The sequence below is a fragment of the Coturnix japonica genome, chromosome 2 (genome assembly GCF_054131305.1).
Source record: "Coturnix japonica strain WE chromosome 2, WE-NBRP24, whole genome shotgun sequence".
Classification (NCBI taxonomy): domain Eukaryota; kingdom Metazoa; phylum Chordata; class Aves; order Galliformes; family Phasianidae; genus Coturnix; species Coturnix japonica.
This window is the reverse complement of record NC_140664.1, coordinates 8,455,048-8,478,138: the sequence shown is the minus strand read 5'-3', so window position 1 is coordinate 8,478,138 and position 23,091 is coordinate 8,455,048. Positions and strand designations below refer to the sequence as shown.

The 23,091-nt window shown below is 39.0% G+C and overlaps 1 protein-coding gene across 32 annotated transcripts in view; it reads right to left on the bottom strand.

The window, feature by feature from the left end:
• Positions 1–23,091, bottom strand: part of CYRIB (CYFIP related Rac1 interactor B) — an 85,300-nt gene that overhangs the window by 8,880 nt on the left and 53,329 nt on the right. For 10 of the 32 annotated variants that reach the window (XM_085536998.1, XM_085536993.1, XM_085536994.1 and 7 more), the window contains 3 exons: positions 18,715–18,751; positions 5,920–6,002; positions 315–436 (listed from right to left, as the gene is read on the bottom strand). In XM_085536998.1, the coding sequence (XP_085393124.1) occupies positions 315–436; positions 5,920–5,992 (195 nt within the window). In that variant the 5' untranslated portion in view covers positions 5,993–6,002; positions 18,715–18,751. Of the gene's footprint in view, positions 1–314; positions 437–5,919; positions 6,003–6,159; positions 6,201–7,053; positions 7,137–16,243; positions 16,365–18,714; positions 18,752–23,091 lie in introns of those variants that run through there. The other 22 variants (XM_085536985.1, XM_085537006.1, XM_032442903.2 and 19 more) reach the window with 10 other exon arrangements.

Sequence of the window (23,091 nt, the reverse complement as noted above, 5' to 3'; positions counted from 1 at the left end):
GCAGTCTTGCTATGAGCTTATCAAATGACCCCTAACTTGAGAAGATCTAATGTGGAAATACAAAGGAAACCAATTGGAATAAAACCATATAACCTCTGAGAAGTATGCTATTACACGTGTGTTAATATTACCAAAATAAGTGACATCTACTTTGCTGTTAAAAGGAACATTCCAAAGGAGAATTTTAAGACAGCAATTTTAATAGACAACATGCTCTGCCAAGACAGCTCCTGCAAGCAAAGTTAAATTCCAGTGGTACTGTTAGGATCAGTGAACAATCACAGGCTGTGCACAATCATAATGCTCTGTCTCACCTCTCGTATTTCATGGCCAGCTCCTCTATATGACTGCAAGTCTTCCAGTATTCCTTCTGCATCCTTTAATACTACATTCACCTGATTATAAATTTCCTTTTCAGATTCTGTAGGTTGGGCATCTAAACAGTAGAACATATTATATACATATTTTTAACAACATTATGGAATTCAAAAGGCACACCATCACCTAGGGGACATGTTCTTCATACAACTCACTAACAATTCATGGTTCTTTGAACTACTATTATGTATTAAGAATTCCAAAAGAGAGTAAATTGCATCTGTTTTAATAATATTTCATCTTCATTTAGTGCCCCAAAAAATCCCCCTGGAGTCTACTCTGACTTATTTGCTATTAGATTCAGTAAAGAAATCCTGGCAGGATGCATTTATGAGTATTGTGTAATGATAACCGACCCTCACCACAGGGTGCAGTGCAAGCTCAGTGTACAGTAGGAGACTCAGCACACTCACTGCACATATACTAACAATGGAAATGAACTCCTGAAGGTTATCTAGGATTACTGCATACGCTTTTTTGTCTTCTGCTCTGCCTTCCCTGTTAGTTATTGGTAGGGAAAAGAGCTGCTGCATCTTTCACTTCTAAATATAATTAAGTCACAACACATTCTTTATTGTACTAATTGTAAAGCCATAGTTGAGAAGATCTAGTGTAAACTTGTTCTCTTCCTATTTTTTTTCATTTTTCCATTTAAGGATATACATTGTCTTCCCAGCAGTATATTTGATTATCATTTCAGAACACTCTATGCAGGTGTTTAAAGAAATGTCATTCAATAGGAAGCATATTTTGAGAAAACCAAGAGGCTTTAACATCTAAACATGACCATTTAAGTGTAAATATCTCAAACTTGTTTTACTTGAAAAAAATTTTTTCTTTTAAAATTCTGATAAAAACACTAAAGTCAGGTCCTCTTAAGACTGATATAAGAAGGTTATTTATCAAAGCTGTTAGAGCAGCTATTTACAAAAAAAAAAAAAAAAAACAAAAAAAAAACAAACAAAAAAACAAAAAAAAAACCATTCATCCATTTATGTGGTCAAAATATGATATTAAATAAACATCAGGATATTGTCATTCAAGGGTTTCCAATAACAAATCAAGGGATTTATTGTTACTACCCTTCTACAGGGTCAAACAACAACTTATGGGCAATACAGCCTCATAATTATGTGTAGTATAAAAAGCCCAGAAAAAAAAATCTTTAATGACAGTGATTTTTCTATGATTTATATATACAACACTCACTAATGGTGATGGAAGTCAAAGACATTTAAGTTAAAAAAAAAAAAATAAAAAATCCCAATATCAATGTTACACAATAGAAAATCATTAGAAAGTAGAGTTTGCATTAGAAGAAATTAAGATTCACATGCATTGCCTGTCTGGATTTTGTTTTAATTTTTGCATAATATTTCATTATTTTAAGGTTCATCAGATAGAGAGAATAGGCATTATTAGCAAACATGCCTATACGGATTTTGCAACAGTTTGACTGTGCTATTTTGAGAACCACCAACAGTTATCATGGGTAAAATTAAGCAGGTCACTTCTTTAAAAGATCTAAAAACGTATGTACAAGAGCACCACATTGATTAGGCATCGAGTAAAAGTGGCCAGTGCTTTGCGGATCATCACAAAGGTCACATTTGTAATTTTGAAAGCTGCTGAAGACTGCTGTAAGAAATGAAGACAAAAAAAATGAAGGGATATAGCAGACAGGTAAGCACAAGTTGACTGGCAGCAGTTCATGCACAAACATGAAATGCTATAGTGAAATACAGACTAAAACGTGAAGCTCTGTAGCATTCCAGATTGTATTGTTAAATAATGCAATCAAGACTTGCCACTTGGATTGTCTCACGCTGAGAACCCCTCTTGCCTATTTAATTTTTCATGATATTTCTTTTTCACTCTCTCTACTAAGGACAGTCATTTTTCAGCACTGGGGGGTGAGGGGCTGCACAGCAGAAGGGCTCACAAGAACCCCTCCTTTCTTTGAAACCAGCAGACAAGCAGAACAGATGTGATACTGTGACCTTCCAAGTTTATAAATGACAATCACCCTCAGAATACAAATTATGAAGTCTTTGCTGAGTGGCTGGCTGTGCATGGCAACCCCTTTATCTCCATAACTCTGCTTCACTTTGGATGTAAGGCAATTACTGTACTCCATCACCCTAGAATGTTTCAGGAAACCTAAAACAATCACTTAATTTGTTGAGGGTGCTCCTTTTATTGTTTACAAGTAGCAAACTTCTAAATATACATTTTAAAACGCAGTAGGCACTGGATTATTTCTTCTGGCATGTATCTCATTTTCGTACACTTTCAACAGACAAAACTATAAGTTGTTTTGTCCCAGCTAAGCTCCCCTCCCATCTGTAATTCTTCACTGCCAAGACACGCAATGAAGAGCTACATTTTTAGTTAGAGAACAGTGCAAATATAAAAATTAAACCCTGTAGGACTGTGAAGTGAATGTAAAATAATTCAGGATGGAATAAGATAGGTTTAAAAAACACAGTGTGGGAGAGCTTCAGCTCAGAACATTTGGCCTATTGACTTTGTAAGACACTGTATTGTGAAAAGTCAAAGACAAAAAGGGAGAGGCTCCTCTCTCCAGCACCCCTGGAAGCTCCAATAGATGGAGGGAGCATCTGCACACACTTGTATGTACCTGAGGACTCAAGCTGCGGGGCCTTTGAGTCGCTAACTATGAAACTTGTTTTCCTCACTATGGAGGACATGGACCAGGAACAAAAGACATACTTCTGGAATTTGTCTTGATAACTGAGAACCAGCAGCTGGCAATGCCAGACATCTGAACAGCAACATGCAGGTGGTAACTTCAAGGGTTCCCCCTTTCCTCTTACAGAGAATGTAAATTCATGTCACAACTGCGTGACAATGCTTTACTTTTACCTGGAAAAAACTCTCATTACAAGAATAAATAGAGCAAGCACTGCACAGTTTGCTGAGCAGTTTAGAGGTTTGATATCGTTGGCAAGGGAGGTAACCCCTGGTTACTCAGGGAAGCTTTCCTATCTTTGATATAATAATAAGTGCAGACCGATGTCCTTTGAGCAAATGAGAGTAAATTTTACATTTAATCAGAACATTATTGCACTAAATGCAACATACACTTAGAGTTCAGAAAGCTCACACATCAACATGTTGAAGACAAGAGACTGGACTTAAGCAACATACAAACGCTGTCATGTGAACTAAACACTATGAATAGAGTATGACAACGTGTTGCATGCTAGGAACACACGTTTTGTGACTATTTAAAAACATCTTGGTTGGCCTACAGACTAATGTAGGGATAGAAAAAAAGGGTTAACAATTAAACAGTGTTTGCTGTGTGGTATAAAACTGGTATTTTTCTCAGGGAAGAACACAGGGAAGAAGTTTGAAAAGAACTGCATTGTAACAGCAGTAACACCAACATAAGCTCCCCATGTTGGCTGCTAAAGTGGCACTGCAGAGATTTTAGTAGAATATTTAAAATAATTATTTGTTTCAAACAACTGAGTTAAATAACCACCGAGAACAGGAGCTTAACCTGCATTAATGCAGGGAAAAGCCAACAGCCCATTACATCATGGTCTTTTAGGTCTGTTTTCTGGTAGTCAGTTGCTGAAATGCACCAAGCTAAATATCTGGAAGTCTTTAAAACTAATTTAAAACCTTTCTACATTCAGCACCAGTATCGCTGTAAAGCTTTTCAGAGATTAGATTATGCCACTATGTTACTGTGCTAACTTAACTGGTCTGCTCATTCCAAGGACATACCTGGATTCAGAAACAAAAGATCTAGGCCTGCAGCTAATACAGCATTGGGAAATTTGTTTTTAATACAGAGCTTACTTGCTCTTCCCCATAAAAACATAATCTTAAGTATCCCAAGATTAAGTGCCAAGTCTTGAAGAAAGATCTTGACTGTGTCAAAGTCAAGATTCTGTCAAGGCAAGCTGTCTGAAACAGAGTAGAAAGAAGTATGGGCACATAGTACAGCAGCAAAAACACACATAGGACAGAGTTTTAAATGAGTAAAGAACAGTCTCACAACTCAGCCATGGTGGAAGTCACTTAATTTGACTGCGCGTGTAAACATTTCATGTCAGCAACCTGCTTACTCTCATGCCAAATCATGTTCATGCTCAAAACATGCACTTAAAATATGTGATGGATAAAAACTTTTTAAAAAAATTAGCAGCAATTATCACCACAAATGATTCTAGAATTATGCCTCTGGTATTCAAGTACCTTGAACTAATGGGTAGTCCTACTAAATAGTTCATATTTACAGACTAAGCTGCAAATATTCTCCTGCACCATTTCTCCCTGCTTCACTATGTCACATCTATTAGGAGATTATATGAAGCCTGAAACATTCTTAAACAAGTTTTGTTTTCCAGTTCTTTTACACAGCTCTTAATTATCTTCCTTTTACAGCTAACCTGTATGGCTACTATCAAACGGTAAACTAAATGAAAAGAAAGGTGATGAAATCAACACTACAGGATTAGGGTTTAGAAACATTCCAACTTCAAATGATATTAAAGCATAACCATATTTCTCCAAGCACTCTTATGTTAGAAATAATAAAACCAATTGGCAGTGTTTCACCAAACAACTGAAAATTAATATAGGGGAAAGAGAAGATAATGAATCTTGTATTACCCATATTGTAATATTGTGCTGTGGGATTTTTTATTTTTTTTTTGTTGTTATAGTTTTCCAGTGTATTTCATTGCAAGTTAAAATGCACTTGAACATTAGTTTTTCTTATTTTATGCTAGCTAGTGCACAGCTGGGGCAAAGCACATCCCAAAATAAAGTGATTAAACATGCATAGCAGCAGCCAACACCACTTACCTGCCATTCTTAGGCTACATTATATCATGCAACAAAAACTAAAAGCAGAAATACCAACAGTATGTGAACCATCCATAACACTTGGCACTGATTAAAGGTATACCTCTCTTATCTTCAAAAGCAATTTCAACTCTACAACACTTGCTGAGCCCCCTTTTGAGGAGGGATGAGGTTTACTGTCATATTTCAATGCCAAATCAAGTAAGGTTCACATACACACCTCTGCCACTGCAATGTTGGAGAGCTATGAAGAGCTGTCGTGAGTCAATCAGTATATGCTGCATTCAGCATCTACAGGCACACTGGAAGTGCACATAGAAAGAATCAGATTTCATATTTTGTCCTTAAGTCTTTGTAATTTCAGTGTGTCTTCAAAAAATTCAAGTTCTTTTAAAAATTATTTTCCAAGTTTTGGTTAAAAACCAAACAGAATTTTGGTTTTAAAATGGGAACTATATCAGATTCCAGCCATAAATCGCAATTTGAAAGTATTCCTGGAAACAAAGATTTTACTTTTTAGAAACTTGGGTTATTTTAAAGCAGATTATTACTTTTGTCAGAAGTTCACTGAACTTTTCATAGCTCAGGCATGCAAAGCTGTTAGAAAGATGGCAAAGTGAAAACATACATTTAGTACATGACAAATGCAGTCTACTGCAGGCAAAGAGTAATAGATATATAAAATCATCTTCTCACTTTCAAAATCAAGGAAAAAATTTGGCCCCTGCTCAAGGTCTGTGCATGTCAAAACTTTAAGAAGGTTCCCCATGTTAAGGTACCTGCCAAGACAAGAATGAGAGAAAAGAAAATTTTCCTTTATAAGAAGGAACAGCCCAAATATAGTTGATTGAAGTGGTGGGGAAGAAGACCAAGGAGTTCCATCAGGCATGGACCCGTCCTTCAGGCTCCCTCTTTGCCAGGGGGAGGAGAGCCCACCTCGGGGCCGTCCAGCTGGTGATCCCAGAGATGCAATGCAGCTTTCCTGTCAGAAGTGACGTACATCAACATCTTCACAGCCTCCCCTTTGAGAAAGGGGCACAACTCCAATTGGAGATCTTGTGACTAATTATTCTGTCCCGGTACACCTTAGCACCAGTGTCCTGAGCAGGAGTACCATACTGAGGTCTAATACCATATTTGCCAGCACTGACATGGTAGTAACACTACAGGATTTTACCTGATGGGACAACAGAGGAAAAGAGTTTTAATTTTGTCAGCTCTCATAATTTTGAGAGATGACTATAGAAAGCTGAATCAAGATGCAACATTTCATTGTGCAGAAAATGCCAACACAGACGTAATCCCCAGTTCTCTTACACACGGTGGCCAGAACAGGTGAGAAGTTCAGGCAATTCTAAGTTGGACTTTTAGATGTAAAAATACACATTAACTGCACCATGAATAAACCAGATTCGGGAATAATTTAGTGCTTGCTGGTATATAAGACAGAATTACAGAGAACAACTGCTCAGTACGGATTACCACGGCATACTGACAGAATTTTTCATTGTATGATTACTTGATTTGCAGGCAGATGGATGGACATCACTGACCACAAAGACCCAAAATGACTAAGCACAAGAAAAGAAAATTTACACAGTAGCATGATGGTGGCTTGGCTCCTACTGAGAAAAAGAAAATAAAATACAACAAAAACACAAAAACAAAGGCAAAAAAAAAAAAACAAACAAAACCAACAACAAACCACATGCAACCCTTTTTCAATTTGCAGATTTGCAACTGAGTCCCCTAGCCTTCATTGCAGCAGGTATAAGCAACCCTCTTCATACCATTTCAAATGCACCAGCTGTGAAGGGCTGAGAGACTTACTTTCAAAATCCAAGAAAAAATGTGCTGCATTGTGGTCTATGTCCCTGGTTAGCACCTTAATGAGATTACCCATGCCAGCAAACCTAAAAATAAAAATGGCAAAATAATTTAGTTCCAATAACCATTTCCTATTTTCAGTACACGCCCGGGTTAGCTGGAGCGGGACTTCCATCCAGGTTTGCACATTGCAGATCCATCACCTTCTGGTGGGAAGTAGTAGATGTGCACTAAACAGTGCATTTCTTCTCTTCTTCTCATTGATTATTGAAAATAAGAAGAATAATAGTTCTGACAAAAATGAAGTTGTGAATTGCCATCTCCTTCTTAGATTAAGAATTATGCTACTATGATGACCAAATGATTTGCTGCAACCTCCAGCTAATAAATCCATTGATACTTAGGAAAACAATGACCTCCAAAAAGACTACTGCTGTCTTAAGTCTGATTTTGACTCTCTGCCCCTTCATTCAAAACAAAATTCAGGAAGACTGTCAGTAGTAGTTATCTGTGGACGATGAACCCATCATCCCATCAAATGAGGTAAGTTAAACACTTTGAAAAAGAGAGAATCCAGTTGCAACAGTTGTTTTTAGGTATGGTTGCTGTCACACTGTAGCTAAAAAGAAATGAAAAGTGGAAGGAATATTAAAGAATCATTAGATTAATCTCAGTCATAAGACATTTTCAAACAGGAGTCGGTTTCCAAAATGAATAAATACCTTCAGTAGAACAATGAAAATAACACTTCATGAAGAGGCAGCCTTTTCAATGACTCTCCAAGTGCCTTTCAGAAGCTATAAACGCTTAAAATTGGAACCCTGAAAAATCAGGAGTTTATCAGTTCTGCAAGACAGACTCAAGGTATTACTGATTTAAAATAAAGTCTTTTAAGAATAAGCCATTGGTCAAACATTCGGACTCCATCATAAGACCTAAAAGTCAAGCTTCCAATTAGTCTAATTATGTTCAGTCGATCAGTGTCTTCTCTTTGTTTTCTGCTTTGAAAGTGAGGGTTACTTGGAGGGGAGCAGTACGCGACAACTTGGAGTTTACAAGGAATTAAAAAAAAAAGCATTGCAATGCCTAAACAAAATGCTTGGCAGACCAAGGCTTCACAACTTGTGCTGCAAGATTTCTTGAGTTCCCTAAGAAAATACAACCGATGGAGAAGGAAAACCTTCTTGATTGATTGAGTGATTGATTGAGTGATTGATTGAGTTTTCAGGATCCAAAAGCTACAGAATCAACAGTGAATTAACCCAAGGTTTTTGAAGATGACTCAGGGCCGAATTAGTAACATTAGTATAACAGCTTCTGCAGAATGACCGAGCAGAAGAGGATTTGTAGAAAAGCAGCTTTGATTACAGTGGTTTCTGCTTATAAAAAAATCATCAGTGCATGTGCTCCATATCGTGCATTCAACCTCTTCCTTGAAACGTCAGAAAAGTCAAGTCCTGTTTCCAAATTATTTCATTTCATTCAGAAGTCTGATCAGATCTCTCAGCTTTCGTTTAAGGAAGTTCCAGATTAGGAGGTTCAGTTAAGACTCATCTTAAAAATAAACTTGAAACAAGTGCTTTTCTACAGCTTTCTATTCCAGAGCTCACCAAGCAGCTCTGTGCCAACGGTGCGTAAACAAGCAGCATCAAAAAGCAGAGAATCACTTTTTTTGTATATCACAAGCATATTCTGAAACAAAGGACTAAAAAAGCCACTTGGCTCACACCTCAACAAGGACATCCATAATCTAGAAAATGCCAAAATAAAGACACTCTTAAACACTTTCAACAAGGCCACTACAGCAGCAAAAGTTGCCTAATGCCACCTGAGCCTGTAGATTCAGACTCAAGAGCTAAATCTCATCAAACAGCACCTTAAGCATCACAACTCCAGTGTTAACAGAAAAGCAGCAAATAAAAGTAAAGGGTATTAAGAGCCTACAGAGAACTTAAGCTACACCTAAAATTACAAATTATTGGCACATTTCAGTTTATCAGCTGCAACATTTGCCCATTCACAAAAATATTTTCAGTACCTCATATGAACTCCTCTGTGTTGTTCTGCTTGTATTTTGATATTAACATGTCTCACAACAGTTAACAGGGTCATGCACATAGTATAAATACTGCATGTCAGATCGGGGCAAGCTAGTAAGGTTATAGAAAAGTATATAGCTACTGCAGAAAATCCCACTTAACTGAATCTCTACCAGCTCCTAAAATGGGGGTAAGGGGTCAGGGATTCAGTTTTGCCATACATTTACTTCCATTCTGACCTTCACCTCCCAGAAAAGTTTGCTTATGTTAAGATATCATTTCTTTTCTAGGAATAAAGTTAAACAACAGATGTAAAAGAGATTGAAGCAAAACATGTAAGTGATCTACCTAATGGCAACAGTTCAGTGAACCACCTCTTCCAGAACAGGAGAGCAATTAAAATGAGAATAAATTAAACTATGACAGCAGCAAGACAACATGCTGGAAGAATACAAAGGGATGTAAAGCCGTACATACAGGTCTTCATAATGAAGTTCTTAACAGAGCTCTCTTGTGCATTACGCATACTCAAGCAGTCTTAAGTCAATATAAAAGCGAAAGCCAATAGCAGGCACTACTACTGACTGCACTTTGGCTTCTCTGCAATGCCAAACAGCTGACTTAAAAATGCAGGTGACTTTTGTGGGTGTCAGCACCTTCTGATTCACAATCATCCCAGTGCCACTAGAACAAAATCCATGATTTCATTATCAAGAAGGAAATTTACTCATTGCAGTCTTAACATCAACAAGTCCAGTGCTAGGTACAACTTACATCACTACCTACTTGTTCTTCCAGAGCTTCAGACCTTCAAGCCGAGTCAAGTTTTGTTAATCTCATTCAGAATAAAGTCTGGTTATAAACCAGCAATTTCCACCCCTCACTCAGGGGTCTTTATTGACTTTTTGAAGCTCATTGGTCAAATGTTTTCTAACTCATTAGGAAAAACAGCAGTGTAAGATTCAGTAGATCAGACAATTGAAGTTTCCTGTTGACATGAATCCATTACCATAAAATCAAAGTAGCAGAAAACCATATTCCTTTTCCGGGTCCAAAAGCTGAGCATCCCTGTGAAGCTGCCCAGGACCCTCCTGGCACGCTGTGTACGCCAGCACGAACCACGTGGAGCAGGTTGTGGGAAATCAGAACGCCAGCCAAGAACATGGGTTAAACTTGACCTACTTGCACAGAGCAAGACATACGGAATGCCACATTTGATTACAGTGATTTGGCCCATTACAGCCTTGTGGGGTTGTATGATTTTGAGTGTAGTGTCATGATCAGACAAGCGGAAAGCAAAGGCATATTTTCAAAACAAGTCTTGCACGCATGCCCTTCATGCTGAAACCATCTCTGACACATTTCAATATTTTTTTTTCCCTAATCTAAGCCCAGGGGAAATTTAATAGAAAGCCACTATGCAACTTAATTCAGGCAAACACCAAAGACATTTCCCCCCCCTCTCACCTGAAAGAAAAAGTGAACATTAACAAAGATCCTGTTTGCAACTGGTGAACAAATGGAAAACTGACTGTTTGATGTAAAACACTAGGAAGATGATCATGTGACATTTTGGATTTTGCTTTGTTCTCTGTTAGATGGACAGCGTGCTCCAAACTAATAATAAGCTGTTAAATAAATGATTAAAAAAACCCAAACATTTGTATCACCAAGGAGTGACTGCTGCAAGAAAATACTTGTTCTCCTTTTGTCTTCTTTTAGTGAAATTTACCAAGTAAACACTCAGATCACCAAAACCGTGCCCTGTTAAAGCCCTGTATCCATGCTCTGGAGTTCGGAGGAAGAAGTTAAGCACAACACCATATGCAAAGAACACAAAGTGCAAACATTCTCTTACACACATGTAGAATTTTCAGTTGGATGTACATAGTATAAAACTCTCATCTAGAAAGATTTTTGGTAAAATTTCAAGTGAAAGACATAGCATGAAAAATATAACATCACAGCATGACACTAAGTGCTATACATGAAGCTATAAACTTAGTACTACCTCAAACAAAAATCTAACTGGATAACTCTCTGTAGTGTTTCTCCAGAATGACAATCCCATTAGCCCAGCAATTGCTTCAAGGCTTTCTGAATATTCCTTGCTGACTGTATCTGGGCAGTAACAGGAAAAAGCCAGCATATAAGTGGTTGCCCACAGTAGTGGAATCAAAGGAAGCCCTTAGCAACAACACATGAGCTCGCAAAGCGGATGGCCCATTGGATCAAGTGTTATTTTCTACTCCAATGAAGCAGCTAAGCCTTGCAGTCAGTGAGAATACATCTGCCCTCAACCTTAAAAGCCAGCAAAGGCTGCAGAGCCGGAGATGGGCTTGTGAACTACACCCCAAGAATTGCTCTTCTCAGAAAGTCTTCATATCTCCCTTGGATCCACATATCTTTTTTCCAATCTAATTCACATTTATTTCTTTTCTGACCAGTGCCAGGGCTGTACAGATTCTGACACAATCTAATCACCACTACTGTTAGTGATCATGGTGGTTAGAGTAATTAAAAAACCTGGTCCTAAAATAACATTGCCCAGATAGTAAATAATTATTAAGTAATACTCATTTGGTCTGGGGGAAAAAACAAACAAACAAAACAAAACCAGCAAGTGAAAACTAAATTCAGAAGTCTTCCCATTTGAAGCAAGCTAGATTTTGAACATGATCTCATATTCAAGATTCATCATAGCCATATTAATGTTGTTAATATGAAGTGTGTCAGTTTGATCCTGACATCTGATTCTTGTTTTTGAATCAGACATATGGAAAGTGCCACTCCAGTCACCAATTCTACATAGAACAATCTATTTCACTCACTGTTGGACAATCTCATTAGAAAGGATTTCATTAGTTTTATACAAACTGTTGCATTAGGCAAAGAGCCATGTACTGCTTTTCACTCCTGACCTCTAGTGGAGACTCTTCAACATACCGCTCAACAGTGGAATCAGCCAGATTTTTTTCCCCTAATAAACTGAATAGGAAAAAACACACACCACTGAATTTCTGGGGTTTGAATAACCATAAAACAATTTGTACTTGCAAAAATTACAATTTGTATTAAACAGAAAACGGCTGTTTGTATGGAAAGGAAGTATTCAGGTTATTTAATAAAAGCACAACTTAAAAGGTGACCAGGGCTGCCTCTGATGCCAGGTCTTCTGGCTAAGTTGACTCAATACAATCAACTACCTCAGCTAAAAGCGAGGCTACTTTCTGAAGATCACACATCATCAATAAAGCCTGTTTACTGAACAAAAATGAGTTAAAAATCAGTCATATCAAGAAAATGAAGCCCTGCCAGGGAAAACAGTCTAGTAAAAAAAGGCTCGCAATCCTTGAAACCAGAGTGGTAAAATATGTTCAGGTCAGTGTTTATTCAGTCCATTTTTCCACTTGGAGGAAATTGAGGGAAAAGCACTGAAGACTCTGCAGTTACTTTAGAAAAAGCACCCTTAAAGCCTCGTTAATTCAGGAAAACTTTAGTGGCGCAGCTGACACTGAATAACTTTGTTATTTTATCATAGCTCACATCAGGTAAGCGTGCCATAAAATTTCACAGTCAGGCCTAATTTGCATCAAAAGATTATTCTTATTTTAAAAGCAAACTAGACTGAAAAGGAGAGAGATCAAGCTCTGGAAAATCTACTCTGGTTTACTCTTTGGTAACTGAGCAATTCTTCCAAGAGAAAGTCTAGATGTAAAAAATAATAATAAATGCCCATTGTCATCATTAGATATGTTTCTCTTTTTCAGTGTAAGTCAGTCTGCTTCCAAACTTAATTTTGAGAAACACCACATTTAATTTATTTTACAACTATTAGGAAGAAAAAAGACTTTGTTTACATCTATTTACACATGAGCGCAGTTTACACTCTGCTTTGCAATCTCGGAAGTCTTTTGCAAAGCTGGAATTTCCCCAACAGAGGTCGCTGCCATACAACGGGATCAGCCAGATACAGGGAAGCTCCCAATAAATGCATTCAGACCACATCAGTGCCTTCACGACAGGGAGCCAGCAATTCCCTTCCAGCCCAAATACTGCACTTAACCAGCTGGGACTGCCATGGCCAAACCGGCTGATTTCCATGTTTGTTTATTTGTATCTCAGCTTTCTTTAAAAAAAAAAAAAGAAAATGGGAAAGCTATATAAAAGGAAGAAAAAAAAATCCACATTCAAAGAGAGATCAGTAAAATTCACAAACTTATTTCACAAGGAAGGTTATTGTACAAAAGATGGTATTAAAACTGTGCTATACTACCAAATGACTAAGTTTAATATGCCAAGGCTACCACCCTGTAGTTCAAGAGCTACCAAACTCCCTCCCCTTTACCCTCTCTCCTTCCTTCCCCCCCAAAACAAACCAAAGACCCCACACAACTAGAACACAATCTATGCACTAAGTCCTCCCCCTGCCAGACCTTCATCTCAGTGTAAAGTAAAAAGAAAACAGCAATAATTAAACACCAAATCTGTAAACCTTTTTTATTTTTCTGGGCAACAATTAGATATTCAATCTGTACCTCCAAAGTCCAAAAGAATTGATCCACCACAATTTAGTGCTGCACGTGTTAAAATGCACTCCGCTATGATCCTGTTATTAACCGGGAAATGAGTTTTCTTTCAAAGTGACTAACTCCCCATCTATGTTAATCAGACTGCCAGTGTAACCAAGCTGGATGATTCCCTCCGAGGATCTATCAAACAGCCTGGCTACTACTGCCATCTAATGTACGAGTGCAAGGAGTGCACTCAGCTGCATTGCTCTTAATGTTCAAATTAAACATTCTGTTTGAGCTTGACTCAGAACTACTGCACAGAACCCCTTTAATGCCTTGGCTCACTACATACTAACATTATGATATTACCTAGGTACCAAGCTGGTGGATATAAATATTCTTTTAATATTCTATCTGAAAAAGATTTTTTGGGCATGTCAGTGCAGAAATGCAAATCTGTGTATGGAGCCACCGCTGACTGTCAATTTGATAATTCATTTCAGTGACACACTTGCTCTGGATTCCCAGGGAGGAAGAAGCCCTCTGGCTTTCCAAATCACTTAACTGGAAAGACAGATATGTGCATTTCAGGAAAACTTTCTGATTAGCCTATAGAGCTTTCTTCCTCCAAGACACCAGTCAGACGAAGTCACCAGTCAGATGAAGTATGTTTGACAAATATGGAAGGCTACTGAAGCACATCAGGTTTTTTTCCCCTTATTAGAAAGCAAGTGTGAAGATACAGATCATATTTGGTCTGGATTCCTCTAGCTGTACTTTTCTACTGTACTCTCCAATGACCTCCGGGTGCTGTCCACAGGTGTATGTCTGCTATTTTCTGGTAATAATATGCAACCCAAAATCTAGTAAGATCAGTACAGGTATGCAAAATAAAACATACTGATCCGATTCCTACACCGACCCATCAGTGAATTCTTCAAGTTTGTACCAACTTGCACCACAAAAACTCTGATCTACCTGCCTGATTGAAAGGGAACTGAAGTCTCAAAATCAGTAGGTATTTCAGAGGAAACCCTCCTTGGTGTAGCTACAAGTATGCAGAGAAATATGTACGAGAAATAATTTAACGTTTCAGGAAAGGACTACAGACTACAAAAAGATCTGTTCCAGTGATATGGCTACAAGGAAAGCTATCAAATGCAATTCAATGAACCAATCAGATAACAATAATCCAACAAACATAAACCAGCTGGACTGTCACTTTGTTCAAATTACTTAAAAGATGGTTTTTAAAGCAAGTTAAGAGAAAATGTTAATTAAGAGAAGATCTCTGAATAGACAGTTTTAACGAACAAAGAAAAATGATCAGTTCCCAAAAAGGAGAGGAGTCAGCGGAGGTCTGCAGAAATGCCATCCAATGCATTGGCACACGACCTAGGAAGGATCAGAGCAGCAAAGTGAGAACGTTCACTAGCAATGCTGCTACCCAGGATAGCAAGAAAATATGCAGCAGGCAAAATACAAAAGAACCTCACAAGGCTAACACCACTTGACAATAAAACCTAACTGTGGAAGTAAAAAGTGATGAATCAAGGGAAAAACAACCCTAGCTTCATGCTGAAGATTATCAGCTCCAAGCTGGCTATTACAATTCTGGAACGAGACCTTGGAGTCATGTTCAATTTAGATAAGGTTTGCATGTAATTAAGCACACGAGCAGCTAAAAGAAACACAGATACATGTTCAAAAGGGAAATCATTATGTCTCAGTATTGAATCTACAACACATACAAGAAAATTTTAGTCCCTAAATCTCCTTGAGGATATGGAAGAAGAAGAAAGTTAATGAAGAAATACATTGATGATCAAAACACTGGTATGACTTCAACACAAGAAACAGGTTGTCTGTCTTCAACTCCTCATCTGAAAAAAAAAATATTCTGAATTGGGAAAAATACAGAACTCCACAACCACTGGAGATATGGGGAACACAAAGATGAAAAATGCAGACTTGGATTGTGCGTCAGTTACGCTGAACAAAACTAAAAGAAATTAGGCTAAAGAATAAATAACAGGATGATGACTATCCCTACGCAGGTCAGTTTGCAGGGAAAGGGTACTAAAAGCCTATAGTAATTTTAAGGGAAAACAGGGACATATCTGAACTGACAACCATTAGGAAACTGAATACCATTAATAATCACATCTGACTCAAAAACACTTGAAAATAATACATTAGAACAAATATATTTTCTCCTCATTCCTGCTCTTCTTCCCTAAGCACATTAAGGGTTCAAGTTTTACTAGTTTTTCAGCTTCAACTTTTAACCTTATTCAGGAAGTTCCACCTGGTTCGATTTGTCTCATTCTTTGAGGTTTTCTACAATTTCCAGAACTTTACCGTTGTTATCAATATTGGTGTTTTCCCACTTAAAGTGTTACTCGGGTAGGGCTACTGCCAGTCCCCTCAAATCTCTTACACTGCTGATTCCCTGCTGGTTTAAGACACTGTCAAACATATGGCAGCTGTTTTGTCTCAATACAACTGGAAAAGGTTAAAATAACAGACAGAGAAGCCTGACTTAGGGCTGCTGATGTGGCCAACAACATCTCTACTTGTAAGGAATTTCCCCTCAACACCAGAAATATTGTTGGTTCAAAGAAAATAGAAATTTCTTGCCATATGCTGTAGCTGTTCTCTGGAAAGCCTTCCTCCTGCAGGCAGTACCATTCCCAGCAGTGCCCCTGAGCTTTGCTAGCTTTGTGAGATGCTCACCTTCCCGAGAAGCTGAAGCACCATCCTAGTAGAGGAATAAGTGAGCGTGAGAAAATGAACAAAAGCAAGAGCACACATCTGGAAGGAAATAAAAGGGTGATTCCTTAATAGAGCGTACTTGGTAAGATAGCACCCTTTGCAAACACACGCGTACTCTAAAGGTTTGCATTAGTTGAAACTGTAACTTTGCTAACGTACTGAGCCATTCGGATGTAAATGCTATCAAGAAAACCTGCTAGTACTGCTGGCACTAAATGCTCTTTCACTTATTTGTTGCAAACTGGGAAAGTATTACAGAATGCCTGCCTAGATCCCAGAGTCATTCTGTCACTCCAAAGAGGCAAGACAGTAGTCTCGAGGGACTGTCTGATCTAGCATCATGATGAGCTCTCTTAAGAGCTACAACAAAAAATTGATACAAAACTTAACAAAATCAGTTATTCCACAAAGCAATTATTTCAATATATGGATCAGGTATGAAAATCAAGGGTCATTATTTCACTGACATTTGTAACAGCTTATATTCTTAATTTCACACAATGGGTTATTAAGAGTTTTGGACACGAAACTCAAGTGTTTTCCACTACTATAAACAAAACTGATGACAAATCAATTTAATCCTCTCCTCAGAATTCAGTGAACTTTTTACTGATTCATCAGAAGCGTAAGGTAAATAAATACTACTTCACATTTGGGAGCATTACCTTTCCAATGTGATGGATGAAAGATAGCTCTGCTGGCACAGCACAATAAACATGAAATATATTGCAAACTCCATGAAGTAGCTTAGGTAAGCAGGAAAAGGGAAAAACCTTCACATGAGCATTTGCCACCAATTCACACTTACAAACCTTCTCAGGGCCCTGGTTTAAGGCACATGGTTCAGGAAAGATCTGAAGTTAAATAGTAACATTAATAAAGATAATAAAATCAATATTGGGGGAAAAGAACAACAACAACAAAAATGGTAACGTTATTTCTTCATGCATATTTTCCAAGAACTTTAAACACCGTCTTCCAAGGTAAATTTTAAATAACAATAGCTTGTGTTGGAATGGACCTTAAAGATCATTGAGTTCCAACCCCACTGCCATAAGCAGGGACACCTTCCAACAGATCAGGCTGCCTGGGGCCCCCATCCAGCCTGGCCTTGAATGCCTCCAGAGATGGGGTATCCACAGGTTCTCTGGGCAGCCTGCATCAGCACCTCACTACTCTCCTAAGAATTTCTTCCTAACATCTAGTCTAAATCCTCCCTCTTTTAGTCCAAAACTCTTCCCCCTTGACTCATCACAAACATTGCTTAGCTACACACTAAAAATCCCTTTTTTGGAACAGTGAGATTTTCTCACATTGCTACAATGAAAATTCTTCAAATCATTAATAGACTGTGGTGAGGTACTGTAGGAGCAATGTGGTTATCTTTAACCACAGAGACATATACATGGCCACAAAAAACCTGGGTAACACTACAGGCTTGGAGCAGAGTGGCTGGAACACTGTGTAGTGGAAATGGACCTGGGGGTACCAGTTGATGCTAGGCTAAACATGAGCCAGCAGTGTGCCCAGGTGACCAAGAAGGTCAATGGCATTATGGTTTGTAACATAAATTGGCTTGTAACATAAATAACTCAGACAGTGGGAGCATGGAGGTGATCATCCCTAAGTACTCAGCCCTGGTGATGGCACACCTTAAGTACAACGTTCACTTTTGGGCTTCTCACTACAAGAAAGACACTGAGGTCCCAGAATGTGATTAGAGAAGGGCAATGAAACTGCAAGAACACTGGAGCACAAGACTTATGAGGAACGACTGAAGGAGCCAGGATTGTTCAAGTCTGGAAAAGGCTCAAGGGTGACATCATCACTCTCTTCCCAAAGGGAGGCTGTGGTGAGGCGTGAGTCATCCTCCCATGTAACCAGCAATAGTACTAGAGGGAATGGCCTCAAGTTGCAGCAGGGGAGATTCAGGTTGGTGTAAGGAAATAACTTCTCTAAGAGAGCAGTCAGGTGTTGGAATGGGATGCCCCGGGAGGTGATGGAGAAATGTTTAGATGCTGTACTGAGGAATATGGTTTAGTGGGAAATACTGGTAATAGATGGACAGTTGTACTGGATGATCTTAAAGGTCTTTTCCAACCTTGGTGATTCTATGATTCTCTACTGGGCTGCAGAACAAATTCTTCAAAATAAGCATAACATTTTGCAGAAGTAGCTTTTACAACTTGGGGAAGTGTTGTATTAGGCGAAAGCCTTCAGGGAAGAAAAGTACTTCAAGAGAAAACTCCTGGTATTCACTATGGGTCATTTTCCTGCCCATATTATATAGCCTTAATTCAGGAGAGTTTTCAAGCAAGTTAAGTTTCAGTTCTTACCTACAGCCAGTGCTGCACTCTGTTCTTGGCCTCCACTCTGTTTCAAAAGAAGAACAGATTATGAGAATACATTCTATCATACCTAAGGTGTTTAGTCAAATCCATAATAGAACATTGGTGGAAAAGTCAGATTTAGATTCCCTTAAATTCCACTTACTCTAATTAAGTAACCTTACCAATTTTTTTTCCCTCCCCATGACTGTAAACTGCAAAATTCCTACTTTGAGAAAATGTAACCAAAAAAACAAAACAAAAGTGGAAAACATTAATTATGTATAGATCAGGGCTGAATACATTTCATGTTGTTAACAGGTATCAAAACCCATCAGACCCAACAAAAATACGCCTTCAGAAAGCTCATTTCCTGAAACAACAGGAAACTGATGTAAAAATCAAACAGAAGAATACTGACACTTAAAAACACAGAAGTTTCTACCTGAAACCAGATGTTTGTGTAGTCAGTAACACTGGTTAAGAGGATTTTGACTAGAATTAAGTTCACTGAGCTGTAAACAATCAGGGCAAGTCCACACTCATTTGAATGACTGTACTATATAAACAAATATGAAAGTAACAGTAAAAATCACTGTAACAGCAAAGGCAGAGATCTTTTTAAAAAGCTTCCCAAAAGCACTGGTTGATTGTTATACACACACCTCTCAGCTTCCAACTGACAGAACTATTAAAAATCACAAACTGATCAGGTCTTCACATCTTTCCAGACAGAATATTGCATTTATAATCACAAGCACTTCACACTGTTAAGAAAGGCGTGCTGATGCTCAGATACTTTGTTCTGAGTGAAAAAATGAGTGAAAGCTGATTACTAACACACAGTCTTTCCAGGATTCTTATGCTAAGGAAGAAAGAAGGACAACAGTTTAGAGCCATGGGGCAGAAGGGAAATAAGGAAACCTCTAACTCTGTTAGATCAGTACCAAATAACAGACAAAAAGATGCCAGCACAGGAATCCACTAATTGGATTCCCATATTTTTTTTACAAAATTATTAGAGAGTCATTTAAGTTGAAACAGACCTTCAAGATCACCAAATTCAACCAACAATCTGACCTATGGAGTCCCATCACTAACTCATGTCCCTTAGTGTCACATTCACAGGCCTCTTGAACACCTCCAGGAATGGGGACTCCATCACTTCCCTGGGAAGCCCATTCTAACACTTGAGCAACCTTCTCTGTGAATAAATTCTGCCAGGAAGGGTTTAAATTGGATTTTGGGAAGAACTTGGGGCCATTTCCTCGTGTCTATAAACCCTCTTCACTGGATCTTTCTTTCATGTAGCTGAACAGAGGTGTGGGCTATATAACAAAACACGGTCTAAATTGGTAAGGACAAGATCTGTACATCTCTAGTACTAGTCAGTGAAGAATCCTCACTGAGTATCCATTAAAGTGGCAGGATGTCAGATAAAAAGTGTGATAGATCCCTTACATGATTAAATGTGTACTTCCAGATGTACCTCAGTTCAGATACAAGAGTATCTGAATAAAGAACCAACTGTCAGCTTCAGAGGGCATCACCTCTGTTCTCCCACTAGGCAGAAATAACCTGTAATATATGAGCTCCCATCTGACCATGAATCTCAAGGTTTGGATTTTAAGACTGATACAGAAAAATACTAACAGGCACAAGACAAAGCATTCACTATATAATAAGTAGTGAAAAAAATAACATTTTTCCCCTAGATTTGGCAACTCAGATTCATCCAAGTACTAAATGCTATGTTGCAGAGACTGTAAAATCACAGAATTATAGGGGCGAGAAGGCACCTCTAGAGATCATCAAGACCAACCTCCCTGCAAAGCAGACCCCTACAGCAGGCTACAAAGGTAGGTGCCCAGGTAAGTCTTGATTAACCAGGAGAATACTGTGAGAGACTGTGTCAAAGGCTTTGCTAAAGTCTAGGTAGACTACATCAACTGCCTTTCCCTTGTCTACCAGCCTGGTCACCCAGTCATAGAAAGAGATGAGGTTGGTTAAGCACGACCTGCCTTTCATGAACCTGTGCTGGCTGGGCCATGCACATGATCCCATGCATGCCATACATGTGCCGTGTGATCTCACCCAAGATGATTTGCTCTGTAACTTCCCCTGTTGCTGAGGTCAGACTGAAAGGCCTGTAGTTCTCCAGATCCTCCTTACAACCCTTCTTGTAGCTGGGAGTCATATCGGCACGCCTCCAATCCTTCCCAGATAACCAGGAACACTGATAGATGGCAGAGAGCGACTCAGCAATCACCCCCTCAACTCCCTCAGCACCCAAGAATGGTACCCATCCGGTCCCATGTGATGGTCCAGATGGAGGAAGAGCTCCCTGTCTCCACCCGAATCACCAGGAGTGTATTCTCTGTAGCATCTCAGAATTCTCCGTAGCATCCCTGACTACCAGATCAGGGCATAGTGCCCTGAGGATAACTGATCAGCCTATTAAAGGCAGGCATAAAAACTGTGTTGAGGACCTCAGCCTTCTCCTTATTCTCAGTGGTCACATTCCCTGGGAAAAGGATGGAAACTTTCCTTGACTCTTCTCTTACCATTGATATATTTGTAAAAGGATTTCCTATTCTCTTACTGCAGTGGCCAATCTGAGTTCAGGTTGGGCTTTTGCCTTCCTGACTTCTTCCCTGCATACCATAGCAACTTCCTTGTAATCTCCTCAAGTGGCCTGTCCCTACTTCCAGAGGACATAGAACATGTCCTTTCCTCATAGGAGAGGTGCTCCAGGCCCTTTATCATCTTTGTGGACCCCTCCTGGACCCTCTCCTGGAGATCCCTGTCTTTTTTTGTACCAGGGAGCCCAGAACTGGATACAGTACTTCAGGTGAGGCCTCACCAGGGCAGAGTAGAGGGGAAGGTTCACCTCCCTTGACCTGCTGGCCATGCTCCTTTTAATGTACCCCAGCATCCCACCAGCATTCTTGGCTAAGAAAGCACGCTGCTGACTCGTGGCCGATGTGTCATCCACCAGGACTCCCAGGTCCTTTTACACAGAGCTCCTCTCCAGCAAGTCATGCCCCAACCTGTACTGATACTTGTGGTTATACCTTCCCATGTGCAAGACTTTATACTGGCTTTTGTTAAACCTCATCTTGTTTATTGCTGCCCAGCTCTTTAGTCTGTCCAGGTCTTGCTGAATGGCAAGCACAGCCTTCAGGTGTGTCGGCCACTCCTCCCAGCTTGTATCATTGCTGTACTTGCTGAAGGTGGACGTTATCCCCTCACCAAGGTCATAGGTGAAGACAAGCAGCTCCTAAGAAAAACTACTTTTATTCACACCTCTTAGTCTGCAACCTAACTCCCTAATGTTTAAATTACTCATGAAGTTCAAAGTCACACTGGGATCTCCCTTGCTAACTATTGCAAACTGGGGCCTTGTGCAAGCCAGAGGTGAACCGTAGTAGGTATGTTCTCAGTTCCATCACAGTGATGGAAAGAGAACCCAGCTTGAAGACAACACTGTCCAGGCATTCTGCACACACTCCTGCTGTATTGCTTCAGTTACAAGCTTGAAATTAACTCCAAAAACTGATTATTCTTAGAACTGGAAGTACACATTCAAAATATGAGAACAAGGCCAGTTCAATACAGAACTGTAAGTCAAATACATCCCACATGTTGTGGGTCTATATATATATATATATAAAAAAAAATAACAATAAGAAATTTTTAGCAATAAAGTTTCATTTTTACCTCAGTAAAAATAACAGATGGCTAAGCTGTAGAAAATAAATCAGAGCTAAGATCATGTTTCACGAAGTTTCAAGGCATCAGCAGATGAACTGAGATTCAGTGCTAGGTGGACACAAGCTTCAATGCTAACACTGGCAACACTAAAAAGATTATGCTGCAATTGCATGACAAAATGCAGTGGCAGTCTATCACTGCCACAGATTTATCCTGGTTCTTCAAACAACACAGATCTAGTAGTAGCCTGCTATAAAGGCATCTTTCTGACCACGGGCTGTAGAAAGCATTAGGATCTTTTTTCCTCTGTTGCTTTCCTATTATCCCTCTAAAACTAAATTGGATCTTTATAGTCCATGTGTTATACTAAGCTCTTCACAAACATAAAGTCACTTCTCAACACTGTTTGACAGTATTACATATAACTTGCTACACTCTAGGCTGCATTAAGTGTATTTCAAGGCCAGGCTGGATAGGGCTTTGACCAACCTGGTCTAGTAGGGGGCATCCCTGACTGTAGCAAGGGGTTGGATCTAAATGATCACAAAGGTCCCTTCCAACCCAAACCACTCTATGATATAATTTCATGACAGATAGTAGTCTGATATGAAAGCTTTCTAGGACTGTGCCACACACCTGCCAAAAGCACGTGAAACACTCAACTTCTGGTGG